At 41.4% G+C, this 15486-nt stretch overlaps 1 protein-coding gene across 2 annotated transcripts; it reads right to left on the bottom strand.

Annotated features, from left to right (window-relative positions):
- Positions 1 to 8744: 8744 nt before the first annotated feature.
- Positions 8745 to 14784, bottom strand: tspo (translocator protein). 2 transcript variants are annotated; one of them, XM_061874373.1, is made up of 5 exons: positions 14529 to 14784; positions 13057 to 13122; positions 9620 to 9809; positions 9417 to 9555; positions 8745 to 9345 (listed from the first exon to the last, which is right to left on the bottom strand). In XM_061874373.1, the coding sequence occupies exons 3-5, from the start codon at positions 9790 to 9792 to the stop codon at positions 9172 to 9174; spliced, it is 486 nt and encodes a 161-aa protein (XP_061730357.1). In that variant the 5' UTR covers positions 9793 to 9809; positions 13057 to 13122; positions 14529 to 14784; the 3' UTR covers positions 8745 to 9171. The 2 variants fall into 2 exon arrangements, with proteins under 2 accessions (XP_061730357.1, XP_061730356.1); XM_061874372.1 differs by lacking the exon at positions 13057 to 13122 and having other exon boundaries at positions 14529 to 14776.
- Positions 14785 to 15486: the final 702 nt, after the last annotated feature.

Below are 15486 nucleotides of genomic sequence, written 5' to 3'. Positions count from 1 at the left end.
TTACTCACCAATGTAGAGAGATGTGTTATTAGACCTATCAGGTTCATTAGGTCTTCTAAGAATGATGTCATTTTATTATCGGCTTGTTTCGGCAACAAGTTTTGCCTTCCTCAGAGGTTGTCATGTGATGTTGATGTGACGTGTTTGTTCAGCTGATTTTAAAAGTTTTTGGCGTGGTCTTCCTGCTTGCAGTAGCAGGCTGACCGCTCCACCTCCAGTCAGTCTCAGGTGTGGGAACGTTGGTAAGCCCCATCATCCCGGAGATGTCTTGTTGCTGAGGCTGGAGTCGAAGTCAAGTGTATGCCCGATAACACATCTGATTAATTTATCAATCCGAATGGCCGTTAACCCGTCAGGGTGGAAGGTGGCCATAATCGATCCAGTTTTTAAACCAGGAGACAAAACAATTATGTCCAACTATTGTCCCAGTTACATCCTTCCTGTTGTGTCTAAGGTAGCAGAAAAACCGGTTGGCAACTTGTTGAATAAACATCTCAGTCATGGCCGTTCTCTTCGGGTTCTGCCAGTAATACTCCACCAAAACGGAAAATTGTGTCTTTGTAGAAATGGTGAAGTCCTTGCTGGATATGTGTTTTTAGACTTAAAGAAGCCTTTTGAATACAGTTCACCATCAAGCTCTCTTGTCTAAACCGACTCACTTTAATTTTGCAGTTTATGCCATTGCTTGGTTTCAATCTTACTTGTCCAACAGAACACAGTTAGTGAGGGTTGGTATAGTATCTTGTCATTCCACAAGGCTCTATTCTGGGACCAGTATTGTTTTCTCTATATACACTATATTTCCAAAAAGTATTTGGCCACCCATCCAAATGATGTGAAACAGGTGCCCTAAAAACTTGGCCCGGTGTATAAACTCAAGCACTTAAACATGGAGACCGTTTCTACAAACATTTGTGAAAGAATGGGCCGCTCTTTGTTATTTCCAGCGTGGAACCGTCAGAGGATGCCATTTGTGCAACAAATCCAGTCGTGAAATTTCCTCACTCTAAATATTCCAAAGTCAATTTTATTATAAGAAAAGTGAAGATTTTGAGAACAACAGCAAGTCAGCCACCAAGTGGAAGGCCACGTAAACTGACAGAGAAGGGTCAGCGGATGTTGAAGCGCATAGCGCAAAGCCTTTCTGCCTAGTCAGTTGCTACAGAGCTCCAAACTTCATGTGATCTTCCAATTAGCCCACGTGCAGTCCGCAGAGAACATCATGAAATGTGTTTCCATGGCCGAGCTGTTGTATCTAAGACACACCTCACAGAGTCCAATGCTTAGCATCGGATACAGTGGTGTAAAGCACGTCACCACTGGACTCTAAAGCAGTGGAGACGCCTTCTGTGGGCTGATGAGTCACGCTTTTCCATCTGGCAATCTGATGGATGAGTCTGGGTTTGGAGGTTGCCAGAAGAACGGCACATTTCTGGCTACATTGTGCCGTGTGTGAAAATTCGGTGGAGGAAGAATTATGGTGTGGGGTTGTTTTTCAAGAGTTTGGCTTGGCCCCTTAGTTCCAGTGAAAAGAACTGTGAACATTTTGGACAATTCCATGGAATGGCACTTCAAGTTTATATGTGAGTCAAGGAAGGTTGCCAAATACTTTTGACAATATAGAGTATGAATCCATCCATCCATTTCTACCGCTTATTCCCTTTGGGGTCGCGGGGGGCGCTGGTGCCTATCTCAGCTTCAATCGGGCGGAAGGCGGTGTACACCCTGGACAAGTTGCCACCTCACCGTAGGGCCATATTGTATAAATTACCTGCCAAATGTTTGTATGAATGTGATCTTTCAAATGTATGCTGATATCTTTACACCTGCCAAAAGCACACAAGAAACATCATCCATCATCCTGTCAGCCCTAATGATCATTCAGAATAGACTTCTCAATTCATGTTTATTGTTAAACAAAAGTAAAACTGTTTCAATGATGTTCACAAAAAAAACCCAAATAAAACTAGAGCACTCTAGTTTGTTCCTGGGGATGTTGAGCTTGATCCTGTAAAGGAGTTCAAGTACTTTGGAAAGAAAATATGGTGGATTGGATGAACAATCACAATATTTATTACTAAGACTTAACATGACGTTTGTTTATTTGCACAAGCAGATCTTTGTAGTTATTAGTAGTAGTACTTCTGCCTCCGGAGTGTTCCTACTTTAATTCTCCACGGTCGTCCGGTCGAAAAGGTGGAGGATTAGCAGTCGTTTTTAAAAATGACTTTAAATGCCGTCAGATCCACCTGCAATCCTCCTTTTCAAGCTTCTAACTCTGCATGTTTGAACAGGGTCTTTCTGATGTCGTCCTGTGTGCCGTCGTCTATCGACCACCCAAGTACCACAAAGACTTTATAACTGACTTTTCTGGATTTCTGGCTGAAATCCTGCCCAAATATGATCGTGTCCTTATTGTGGGTGATATTAATATTCACACCTGCTGTCCAGACGAGTTGCTTTCCAGGAGCTTCCTGAATGTAATTGACTCATTTAACTTTGTACAGTCTGTGTGTGGTTCCACACATGAACGCGGGCATACACTCGATTTAGTGCTCTTGTATGGTTTGTGTGTTTTTAATTTGGACATTTGCGACGCTGTGTTCTCTGATCATATGCCGATCATGTTTGATATTCCCACTCAGTGTCAGGTTAAATTGTGCGCTACGCCTCAACGCTCTCGCATGTTTAATTCTTCGTCTCCTGCTCTGTTCTCCTCAATTCTTTCGACTCTTTGTGATGATAATTATGCAGCCTCTGTATGTCTGAATACTGAAGAGTTGGTTTCTCGGTTCAACTATAATTGTTTACAAACACTGGACACGATCGCTCCTTTCAAGTACCGCCACGCCTCAGCCCTGGTTGAATGACATCACTCGTGCAGCCGGGCGCAGGTGTAGGATAGCAGAGAGAAAATGGAAAAAAGACAGGCTGCATGTGTCCTTTGCCATTTTTAAAGAAAGCCTGCTTTCCTTTCAGATGACTGTAAAAGCAGAGATGAATATATATCTATCTCAGATTATATCTTCTAACTGTAACAACCCCAGAGTTCTGTTCAAAACTATTAACACTGTCATTGATGCTCCCAAATCTGTTGGTTTTGATGCTTCTTTTGAATTCTGTGAAAATTGTCTCCATTTTTTCACTGACAAAATTGTGTCAACTAGAGCCAATTTATCCCAGCCTTCATATGACCCTTCTGTTCCTCCGCATTTCTCTTCTGTTTTCCATCAGTTTGAGCCGGTGTCCTTTTCTTTTTTAAATGACACAGTTAGTCATATGAAGCCCTCTGGTTCTCCTGCAGATGCCCTCCCACCTCGCCTGTTTAAGGAGGTACTTGCTACTATTGGATCAAGTGTCCTTAACATTCTCAATAGTAGCCTCTCTTCTAGAATAGTTCCAGTAGAGTTTAAACATGCTGTGGTACGACCTCTACTTAAAAAAACAAGCCTTGAACCCTCTCTCCTCTCTAACTTTAGACCTATCCCTAATCTTCCATACATTTCCAAAATATTAGAGAAGGTTGTCTACAGTCAGTTGTTGTCCTTCTTAGAAGATAATGGTATTACTGTGCTGTTCCAGTCTGGTTTTAAAGCCCTCCACAGCACAGACTCAGCGTTTCTAAAGTTTTTAACGATATCCTCCTGTCAACTGATTCTGGTAAATATGTCGTCCTGGTGCTTTTAGATCTGTCTGCTGCGTTCGACACCATCGACCACGCCACCTTAATCACTCGTCTTGAGAACCGTGTGGATATTAAGGGTGCCGCCCTCAACAGGTTCTGGTCGTACCTAACCAACAGGAGTTTTGTGTAAAAATAGACAGTTTTATGTCTTCCACAGCTCCTTTACCACATGGGTTCCCCGAGGGCTCAATCCTTGCCCCAATCTTATTTGCGCTTTACCTTCTCCCCCTTGGTTCTATTTTTAGGAAGTACGGTAATGCATTTAATTTTTATGCCCATTGATTGCCAGATCTATTTTCCCATGGCTTAAAATAACACGGTTCAACGTCTCATTGACTGCCTGCACGACATCAAAGCCTGGGTTTCAGCTATCTTCGTGAGCCTAAATGAAGACAAAACAGAAGTTATGTTGTTCGGTCCAAGTCGCTCTCCCTCCCCCAACGTTGACCTCAGCACTCTGACCCCGTATCTCAGCGACTGTATCACAAACCTGGGGGTAAGGTTCGACTCAGATTTTAAATTCGAAAAACAAATCAGCAGCGTTGTTCAAAAAAGCTTTTATCAATTACGCCAAATAGCGAAAGTGAAACCGCTTCTGTCAGGACATGTTCTTGAGAAATAATCCACGCCTTTATCTCGAATTGTTTAGACCAGTGGTCCCCAACCACCGGGCCGCAGAAGAATTTTTATTCTTTTTTATTTGAAAAAAAAACAACAAAAAAAAACTATTTTTTTTATTTTTATTAAATCAACATAAAAAACACAATATACACTTACAATTAGTGCACCAACCACAAAAACGTCCCTTTTTCATGACAAAGAAAAAAAAAATAATAAAATAAAAAAATCTCTTCCCCCCCCCGGGCCGCGGGACAAATTATTAAGCGTTGACCGGTCCGCGGATACAAAATGGTTGGGGACCACTAGTTTAGACTACTGCAATGCCCTGTATGTAGGCATTAGCCGGGCCTCCCTCGCCCGCCTGCAGCTCGTGCAGAACTCTGCTGCTCGTCTGCTAACACAGACCCGCAGACGTGAGCACATTGCCCCGATATTAGCGTCCCTTCACTGGCTCCGTGTGCGTTATCGAATCAATTTTAAACTCCTTCTATTTGCTTTTAAATATCTAAACAACCTCGCGCCAACATATCTCTCCGACCTCCTTCAGCCTTACTGCCCCACTCGATCCCTAAGATCAGCCGATCAACTTCTACTGACGGTCCCTGACACAAGGCTGAAGCTTAGAGGTGACAGAGCTTTCGCCGCTGCTGCTCCCAAGCTCTGGAACGACCTACCTCTGAGTGTTAGACAAGCCTCCTCTCTTCATGTTTTTAAATCTCTCTTAAAAACATACCTTTATTCCATGGCTTTTAACACTCAGTGATATCCATCCTGCAATGGCGCCCCATAATACATCTGCTGTGAACCTGTTTTTATTTGTATTTATTTATTTTTTATCGGGTTCTGTTTGTGTTGTGTTGTGTTTGCTCGGTTCTCGTATTATCTTTTAACCCGCCCATTGTACAGAACTTTGGCTACTCCTGTGGTAAATTTTAAATGTGCTTTATAAATAAAGTTGATTTTAATTTGATTTGATTATTTACGCATACCAACCACAAAATAACACAAACTGATGCGATCTATTGTCCTTTTTTTAGATTTAAGTTCTGCTCTCAAACATTACAGATATCGTAGAGAATAAACTTGATTGCAGCGCAGAAAGTTTCTCAAACAAATAACATTTCACAAAGTGATCGCTGCAGACACGATCATAGTGCGATTGTATTCCACAAGATGATGAAAGTGATATTTTTACGAGCCATTTCCTTTGATTGATTGATTGAAACTTTTATTATTAGATTGTACAGTACAGTACATATTCCGTACAATTGACCACTAAATGGTAACACCCGAATACGTTTTTCAACTTATTTAAGTCGGGGTCCACGTTAATAGCACTTTCCTGATTTTATTACCTTTAAAAAACACTTATTTCAGGACTCTATTAAGGCTCTTTCCTATCCCTCTATTTGAACGACAAGGACAGCCAAGAACAGAATAGCAACATGGGTTTTTCTGCTCTAACTCGACACTTACTTGTTTTAATGCTAAGCTCAAGGTAGCTGACTTTTAACTGCCTTTTTTATGCGGTTTTGAAAGACCCGTGTCACGTGACTTCAAACTTGACATTGGCTGGTTCTGAGACAGGATCGATTGCATTGTCTTAATTTCCGGAAAGTAAGTTTTGCATTTTAAAGCAGCACATTTTTTTCATCCATTGATTTTTATTTTTTTTTACACTGAATTTTAAAACACCAAATTTGTTTTCAAAGAAATTGTCATCATAATTTAATGTGAAAAAAATTCAGTTCGCAATGATCAAACGCAAACATTCAGTCACATAAATTCAGTGTCAAAAAAAGCTTTTTGTAATAAAGACACAAATTACCTTCATGGTTAGCATGCTAACTTTTTTTTGGATATTTTTACAACCGTCTACCCTAGAGTCATAACTTTGTATGTCACTTATGTTAATGCTAGCATGCTGACATCAACATGCAAACATTTTTTTTAGCCAATTTTGCCACTGTACACCTCAGTCATTTAATTTGCTACTTGACATGCTAACTTTTTTTAAGCCAAGTTTTCAGTCATACATCTCAGCATCATGTGACACATGCCAACTGATAACAAGTGTCGCACAACAAGTTGGCTTTAAAAAGATAACGTACTAATATTAGCATGTGTCATGTATACCAAGTTATACGACTTAACGCTGTATGGCGGCAAATTTTCAAGTGTAAAATTATCCAAAGTCAGTATGCTAATATTAGAAGGCTAGCATTTGATTACCAAGAGCAAGGAGCATTTTGACTCCAGAACTGGGATACATGTTGGTTTAGAATTCCAGGATTTGTGGAATGTGGGAATGGGGTGAGAAATGTGGGAATCGTGCAAGTGTGAAAAATGCCCCGGAAAACCTGGAATTCCTGGTAATATGTACCAATTGTTGGAGATACAAACCCCGTTTCCATATGAGTTGGGAAATTGTGTTTGATGTAAATATAAACGGAATACAATGATTTGCAAATCCTTTTCAACCCATATTCAGTTGAATATGCTACAAAGACGACATGTTAGATGTTAAAACTCTCTAGACTCCCTTTTCAGACCAGTTGATCTGCCGTTTCTTTTCTTTTTCTTCTATGTCCCACTCTCCTTTGTGGAGGGAGTCCGGTCCGATCCGGTGGCCATGTACTGCTCGCCTGTGTATCGGCTGGGGACGTCTCTGCGCTGCTGATCAGCCTCCTCTTGGGATGGTTTCCTGCTGGCTCCGCTGTGAACGGGACTCTCGCTGCTGTGTTGGATCCGCTTTGGACTGGACTCTCGCGACTGTGTTGGATCCATTATGGATTGATCTTTCACAGTATCATGTTCTCATAGTCATCATTGTCACCGACGTCCCACTGGGTCATTATTGTCACCGATGTCCCACTGGGTGTGAGTTTTCCTTGCCCTTATGTGGGCCTACCGAGGATGTCGTAGTGGTTTGTGCAGCCCTTTGAGACACTAGTGATTTAGGGCTATATAAGTAAACATTGATTGATTGATTGAAAACTGATAACCTTTTTTTTTTGCAAATAATCTTTAACTTTAGAATTTGATGTCAGCAACACGTGACAAAGAAGTTGGGAAAGGTGGCGATAACTACTGATTACGTTGAGGAATGCTCATCAAACACTTATTTGGAACATCCCACAGGTGTGCAGGCTAATTGGGAACAGGTGGGTGGCATGATTGGGTATAAAAGCAGCTTCTGTGAAATGCTAAGTAATTCACAAACAAGGATGGGTCGAGGGTCACCACTTTCTAAGCAAATTGTCGAACAGTTTTAGAACAACATTTCTCAACGAGCTATTGCAAGGAATTTAGGGATTTTACCATTTACGGTCCGTAAAATCATCAACAAGTTCAGAGAATCTGGAGAAATCATTGCATGTAAGCGATGATATTACGGACTTTTGATCCCTCAGGCAGTACTGCATCAAAAACCGACATCAGTGTGTAAAGGATATCACCACATGGGCTAAGGAACACTTCATAAAACCACTGTGAGTAACTACAGTTGGTCGCTACATCTGTAAGTGCAAGTTAAGACTCTACTATGCAAAGCCAAACCCATTTATCAACAATATCCTGAAACGCCGCCGGCTTGGCTGGGCCCAAGCTCACCTAAGATGGACTGATGCAAAGTAGAAAGGTGTTCTGTGGTCTGACAAGTCCACATTTCAAATTATATTTGGAAACAGAGGACGTGGTGTCCTCCAGAACAAAGAGGAAAATAACCATTCGGATTGTTATAGGCGCAAAGTTCAAAAGCTAGCATCTGTGATGGTATGGGGTTTATTAGTCTCCAAGGCATGGGTAACTTACACATCAGTGAATGCTAAAAGTTCCATACAGGTTTTCGGAAGAACATATGTTGTCATCCAAGCAACGTTATCATGGACGCCCCTGCTTTCTTCAGCAAAACAATGCCAAGCCACGTGTTACAACAGCGTGGCTTGGCTTAGTAAAATACGACAAGACCCCGGACTGTTGAACAACTTAAGCTGTACATCAACCAAGAATGGTAAAGAATTCCACTTTCAAAGCTTCAACAAATAGTTTCCTCAGTTCCCAAACGTTTAAGTGTTGTTGAAAGTAAATGTGATGTAACACAGTGGTGAACATATCCTTTCCCAACTACTTTGGCACAGGTTGCAGCCATGAAATTCAAAGTTAATTTTTATTTGCAAAAAAAATATGTTGTCTTAGTAGTGCATTCAACTGAATATGGGTTGAAAAGAATTTGCAAATCATTGTATTCCGTTTATATTTACATCTAACACAATTTCCCAACTCATATGGAAACGGGGTTCGTAAAAAAAAAAAAAAAAAGGTAGCTCAATTCACCCGAGCCTTATTATTGATAAATATGATTGACTGCAGCTGGTTGTTTCCCTCTGTTTGTTTTGCAGCACTCATTGGATGAAGCAAAGATCTGCTGAAGAGAATATTTTATGGTTTAGTTTATTTATTTATATAATCTCACTGTGTAGTAAAATGACATAAATCCACAGTTTAATACAAGCAGAAATCATGCATTCAATGACCTTCTTCATACAATAGCAAATATGTGCCGTTGTACATAATATGACATGGTTTTAATGAGCCAAGCGGACTTTAAGTAGAATCTTCTTTTGGTACCTGTGCAATAATAGGAATAACTTTTTTTATTGGATTAAGTACAACATAAAAGAAGTATATAGTGCAGTCATATACTTCAATGATTAAGTTGTTGTGAAGACAAAAGATTTCTGGTTGGGAAAAAAGGAAATCAATCATACAAGAGTCAATAAATCAGTAAAGTCAAAAGGTGCAAAAAAAAAAAAGGTTAAGGCTGATTGTGCTTTGTTCTTTGCGGAAGTCATGTTAAACGCCTCCTACTCCTCTTTGGTCTCAGGGTTGTCCTTCCAAATGCGGTAGCAAAGCGAGGTGGCCAAGCCCAGCCAGGCCAGGTAGGGCGCCATGAGCAGAGTGGCGGGTCGGCTGATGGGGTACCACGACCACATGGTGGCGCCAACGGTCCCTGTTAGAAGCACGATCTCGATGAGGGCCTGACGTGGACGACATGAGAGGTTAGACACGCGTTTTCATACCAATCCTTCTGTGGGCCACTTAGGCTTACCAGTTTGAGCTTGTGTGCCCCAAAGAAGATGGGAGTCCAAGCCCAGTTGAGCGCCAGCTGAACGCCGTACAGACCGAGCGGCACCAGCGCCTCCTCTGTAAAACCTCCCAGCTCCTTCCAAACCAGATACGAGCCGTAGCTGTGTGACGGAACTCCAATTAGAAACCCAAAAAGACGCTTTACGACGCAGTGGTGATTCTCACCCCATCCCTGTGTACAGGCAGGTCCACACCACCGGGAAGGCTGCGTTGGGTGGCCGCCATGACGGTTTCTCTAAGGTGGGGTACCAGGTCTTCACCTCTTTGCGCGTGATGTACCCACCGTAAAGCCCACCGAGGTGTGGCAGGGCAGTCATTCCAATCAAGGGCAGCCACATTCTCTCGTCGAGGTCTCCTAACAGGTAAAAGTGACTTTTTAAAGACCTACTGAAACCCACTACTACCGACCACGCAGTCTGATAGTTTATACATCAATGATGTAATCTTAACATTGCAACACATGCCAATACGGCCTTTTTAGTTTACTAAATTGCAATTTTAAATTTCGCGCCGAAGTATCCTGCTGAAACGTCGCGGTATGATGAGGCGTGCGTGTGGCGTCACGCCGGTAACAGTTCGAGATGCCACCTCAGTAGAAGCATTTAAGTCTCACCTTATAACTCATTTGTATGCTGTAGCCTTTAAATAGACTCCCTTTTTAGACCAGTTGATCTGCTGTTTCTTTTCTTTTTCTTCTATGTCCCACTCTCCCCTGTGGAGGGGGTCCAGTCCGATCCGGTGGCCATGTACTGCTTGCCTGTGTATCGGCTGGGGACATCTCTGCGCTGCTGATCCGCCTCCGCTTGGGATGGTTTCCTGCTGGCTCCGCTGTGAACGGGACTCTCGCTGCTGTGTTGGATCCGCTTTGGACTGGACTCTCGCGACTGTGTTGGATCCATTGTGGATTGAACTTTCACAGTATCATGTTAGACCCGCTCGACATCCATTGCTTTCCTCCTCTCTAAGGTTCTCATAGTCATTATTGTCACAGACGTCCCACTGGATCATTATTGTCACCGATGTCCCACTGGGTGTGAGTTTTCCTTGCCCTTATGTGGGCCTACCGAGGATGTCGTGGTAGTTTGTGCAGCCCTTTGAGACACTAGTGATTTAGGGCTATATAAGTAAACATTGATTGATTGATTGATTGTAGAGAACATTTGTTCCAGCACCTTTCCCAGCTATAAGTTGTCTGTTTTCATCGCATAATTCCACAGTATTCTGGACCTCTGTGTTGCTGAATCTTTTGCAATTTGTTCAATGAATAATGGAGACTTCAAAGAAGAAAGCTGTAGGTGGGAAGCGGTGTATTGCGCCCGCCTTTAGCAACACAAACACAGCAAGTGTTTCATTGTTTACATTCCCGAAAGATGACGGTGAAGCTTCACTATGGAACAGAGCGGTCAAGCAAACACGGTTGGATTGGACCACACACACACACACACACACACACAAAGTACAGTGTATTATGCAGCGATCATTTCGAAAGATCGTGTTTCGAAGAGGGTCCGAAGGGCAGAGATGGGCATCGCTACCACCCGTCAACTGGTGCTGAAGAAAGGTGCGGGGCCAACCTTCAGGTTGTACAGGTACGACTATATAATCTCACTAAAACACTAGTAACACAATAAGCAGATATGAGATTTTCCAGAATTATCCTAGTAAATTTGTCTAATAACATCTGAATCGCTCCCACTATATAGTCTTTTTTTTTTCTTTCTAGTCCTTCACTCTCACTTTCCTCGTCCACGAATTTTTCATCCTCGCTCGAATTAATGGGGAAATTGTCACTTTCTCGGTCCGAATCGCTCTCGCTGCTGGTGGCCATGATTGTAAACAATGTTCAGATGTGAGCAGCTCCACAACCAGTGACGTCACGCGCATGTCGTCTGTTACTTCCGGTACAGGCAAGGCTTTTTTATCAGCACCAAAAGTTGCGAACTTTATCGTTTCTGTTCTCTACTAAATCCTTTCAGCAAAAATATGGCAATATTGCGAAATGATCAAGTATGACACATAGAATGGACCTGCTATCCCCGTTTGAATAAGAAAATCTCATTTCAGTAGGCCTTTAAATGTTCCAACTCAGGGGTGTCAAACTCATTTAGCTCAAAATCTACTCCCAGTTGCACCCGACTGGTAAAATCACAGCACAATAACTTAAAAACAAAGACGACTTAAGATTTTTGGGGGGTTTTACTTTGGCCAAAAATAGAACATTCTGAAAATGTACAAATCACAAAATTATTTTTGACAAAACACTTCAAATTCTGGAGGGAAAAACGTGTGCGGTTTGAATCACAACAAACTTAGACTTCACCTCAGTGTATGAACAAAGCCAATAAACATGAAGTCACAGGGATTGAACAAAATCAATAAAAATACTTCTAGGTGTAAAACACCTCCTTTGTCATGTATAGGTAGGTATTAACTGTTGAAGATGGTTAAGTTACACTCACTTTTCCCGTTTTTGACAGAGACATTTAGTGCCAAAGAACAATGCATTTGAAGCAGAAGACCTAAAACAGCAGGTTTTGTGTTTCATTTTTTCGAGGGGAGGAGTCACAGCCACACGTTACCATAGCGATATGCGCTTTAATGCGTACCTCTTGCTTGGCCCGATAGAGAGTGCCTCTCTATCCTCCTTCAAAACCGCACTTAAAGACCACCTCCAGGCAACTACAACCCTAGACCAGTGGTTCTTAACCTTGTTGGAGTTACCGAACCCTACTAGTTTCATATGCGCATTCACGGAACCGTTCTTTAGTGAAAAATAATTTCATTTTTTCAATTTCAAGACAGTTATATATACAATTTTATGTTTTTGGTAACACTTTGTTTTTTTTTTTCTTTCTTTTTTTCTTTGTCATGAAAAAGGGACGTTTTTGTCAATGAAAAAGGGAGATTTTTGTGGTTGGTGCACTAATTGTAAATGTATATTGTGTTTTTTATGTTGATTTAATTAAAAAAAAAAAAAAAAATTTTTTTTTTTAAATAAAAAATTCTTCTGCGGCCCGGTACCAATCGGGCCACGGTGGTTGGGGGACCACTGCCCTAGCGAACACATAATTGCTAATGTACGTGCTATGCCAATACACTACAGCGGTTATTGGAGACAAAAGTCTGATTAACATTAAAGGCCTACTGAAATGAGATTTTCTTATTTAAAACGGGGATAGCAGGTCCATTCTATGTGTCATACTTGATTATTTCGTGATATTGCCATATTTTTTGCTGAAAGGATTTAGTAGAGAACATCCACGATAAAGATTGCAACTTACGGTGCTAAGAGAAAAGCCCTGCCTCTACCGGAAGTCGCAGACGATGACGTCACATGTCGATGGCTCCTCACATATTCACATTGTTTTTAAATGGGAGCCTCCAACAAAAACAGCTATTTGGGCCGAGAAAACGACAATTTCCCCATTTATTTTAGCGAGGATGAAAGATTCGTGTTTGAGGATATTGATAGCAAAGGACGAGAGAAAAAAAAAAAATTAAAAAAAAATATCTGATGTTTTTAGACACATTTACTAGGAAAATTCTAGGAAATCCCTTATCTTTCTATCGTGTTGCTAGTGTTTTAGGGAGTTTAACAGTACCTGATAGTCGGGAGGGTGTGTCCACAGGTGTCTTGACGCGCAATGTCTCAGGGAAGTCGACTGCAGCTGTATGGGCGGCACAAGCTCAGCTGATTTCCGGTAAGAAGCGACTTTTTAACCACAATTTTCTCACCGAAACCTGCTGGTTGACATTCGGTTGGGATCCATGTTCGCTGTGATCCATTGTAAAGTTTCACCTCCGTGAATTTTAAACAAGGAATCACCGTGTGTTTGTGTGGCTAAAGGCTAAAGCTTCCCAACTCCATCTCTCTACTGTGACTTCTTCAATATTATTTGAACAGATTGCAAAGGATTCAGCAACACAGATCTCCAAAATACTGTGTAATGATGCCGTTAAAGCAGACAACTTTTAGCTGTGTGTGTGCGCAGCACTCATATTCCCTAACAGCCCGTGATGTCAGGCGTACACTTCATCATTACGCGACGTTTTCAAGAAAAAACTCCCGGGAAATTTAAAATGTACAATTTTGTAAACTAAAAAGGCCGTATTGACATGTGTTGCAATGTTGATATTTCATCATTGATATATAAACTATCAGACTGCGTGGTGGGAAGTAGTGGGTTTCAGTAGGCCTTTAAAGCTACAGACACACAGAAAGCTTCTTCCACGGCAAAAGCATCACAACAGGCCTTTAGTGGCCTTGCCCTGAGCAACACTGGAAGGCATACAATTGTCCAAAATGTCTTTGTAAGATTAAATATGGATGACTTATTTATTAATCAAAACACGTGTCTAAATAGTTCTTTTCATCGCAGCATTTCTCCAATAATTGAATGATTAGTGGACAATACTGCCCTCTGCCGGACAACATGACAGTTTTTTTTTCAGCGCGGCATTTCTCCAATAACTGAATGATTAGTCGACAACACTGCCCTCTGCCGGACAACATGACACACTGCAGATAAATTGATATAGTTGTTTTTATTCTCTTACGGTGGTATCTGCATTCTGACCAAACACATTTGCGAGGTGCATAGTAGTAATGAACTACAATGACATCTTCTGACGTTTATAAATTAGAATTTTCAGTAAAACAATAAGAAACAAATAGCCATTGTTTTATCTAACAAAATTAGCCGTACTATTCTATTAGTTTTTAATACACATTGGAAGGTTCCAAGCCCTCATTGTTTTTTAATACAAATTAAATAACCAGAGCACCTTTACTTCACCAGTTTATGGTTTTGTGACCCACGCACAGTGGCTGCAGTGCAATGACAGGAATTTCATGTTCGCAATATATTAGGTAACTAAAAACATAACAATATAAGTGAGGCATGTGCATAATGTGCTTTCTACATTAACGTAGTGACGGGTAAATGCAAATGATTTGGAGAAACGGGCAATATTGCACAAACTAGACTACAGCAAAAGTATTTGTATTAAAAAAATGTTGTGCGTCAGTTTCACAACAGGGCAAAGTTTTATTGACGATTCGCTGCATTCTTACCTCACTCCAGTCGTTTCAGAGTTGGTTTGGTTGCAAGGACGGCGGCCACAACAAAGCGTCAATCCGGCTGTAAGTCAAACCATTTAGTGAGGGAAATGTCGTTAAAGGGCAGGGCAACCTTATCAAAAATGTCAGTCAGTCAAGTCAGCGCCTCCCAAGCTACCATGTTTCAAAGATGATTACAACACTGGAGATGGCTGCGCTTCCGGTTTTGCGAAGCCTTTCCACCAATCACAGCGCAGTGTGCAAAGATGATAACACTGTCAAGATAGTTCACGCCACTCCGGCTCTTAAATTCACCTGGGGATTACAATCAGGGCGTGGACGTCATTATGTCTATTTTAAGGAGTGTCGAGCCTTCTGAAAAGGTCTTACGTTCATTTGATTGGTAATTGTTTTAAATTGAATTTAGGCACTGGCACAATCTAGCTAAAATATAAATAACATATTTTTTTTTAACATGTAATTGTTTGGGGGAAAATAGTGCAAAAGAAGTTAACAAAAGTAAAAAGTAATTTTTACCATGATTTGATCAACGTGGACCCCGAATTAAACAAGTTGAAAAAGCTATTCAGGTGTTTCCATTTAGTGGTCAATTGCACGGAATATGTTCTGTACTGTGCAATCTACTAATACAAGTTTCAATCAATCAATCAATCAATCAATCAATCAATCAATCAATCAATCAATCAACCAGGCTCACATTTAAATCATTTGATGAGATGGCGACTTGTCCAGGGTGTACACCGCCTTCCACCTGAATGCAGCTGAGATAGGCTCCTGCACCCCCCGCGCCCCCGAATGGGACAAGCGGTAGAAAAGTGAATGGATGGTTGTTTGCTACCACGTTTGCTACTATGTCTAAAAACGTGTCTCCTGATTTTGAACAAAGGATATAAAAACAGGGCTTCACGGTGGGAGAGGGGTTAGTGCGTCTGCCTCACAATACGAAGGTCCT

Source organism: Nerophis ophidion, linkage group LG16 (genome assembly GCF_033978795.1).
Source record: "Nerophis ophidion isolate RoL-2023_Sa linkage group LG16, RoL_Noph_v1.0, whole genome shotgun sequence".
Lineage (NCBI taxonomy): Eukaryota > Metazoa > Chordata > Actinopteri > Syngnathiformes > Syngnathidae > Nerophis > Nerophis ophidion.
The sequence above is the reverse complement of the archived record's forward strand: the minus strand, read 5'-3'. Positions and strand labels throughout refer to the sequence as shown.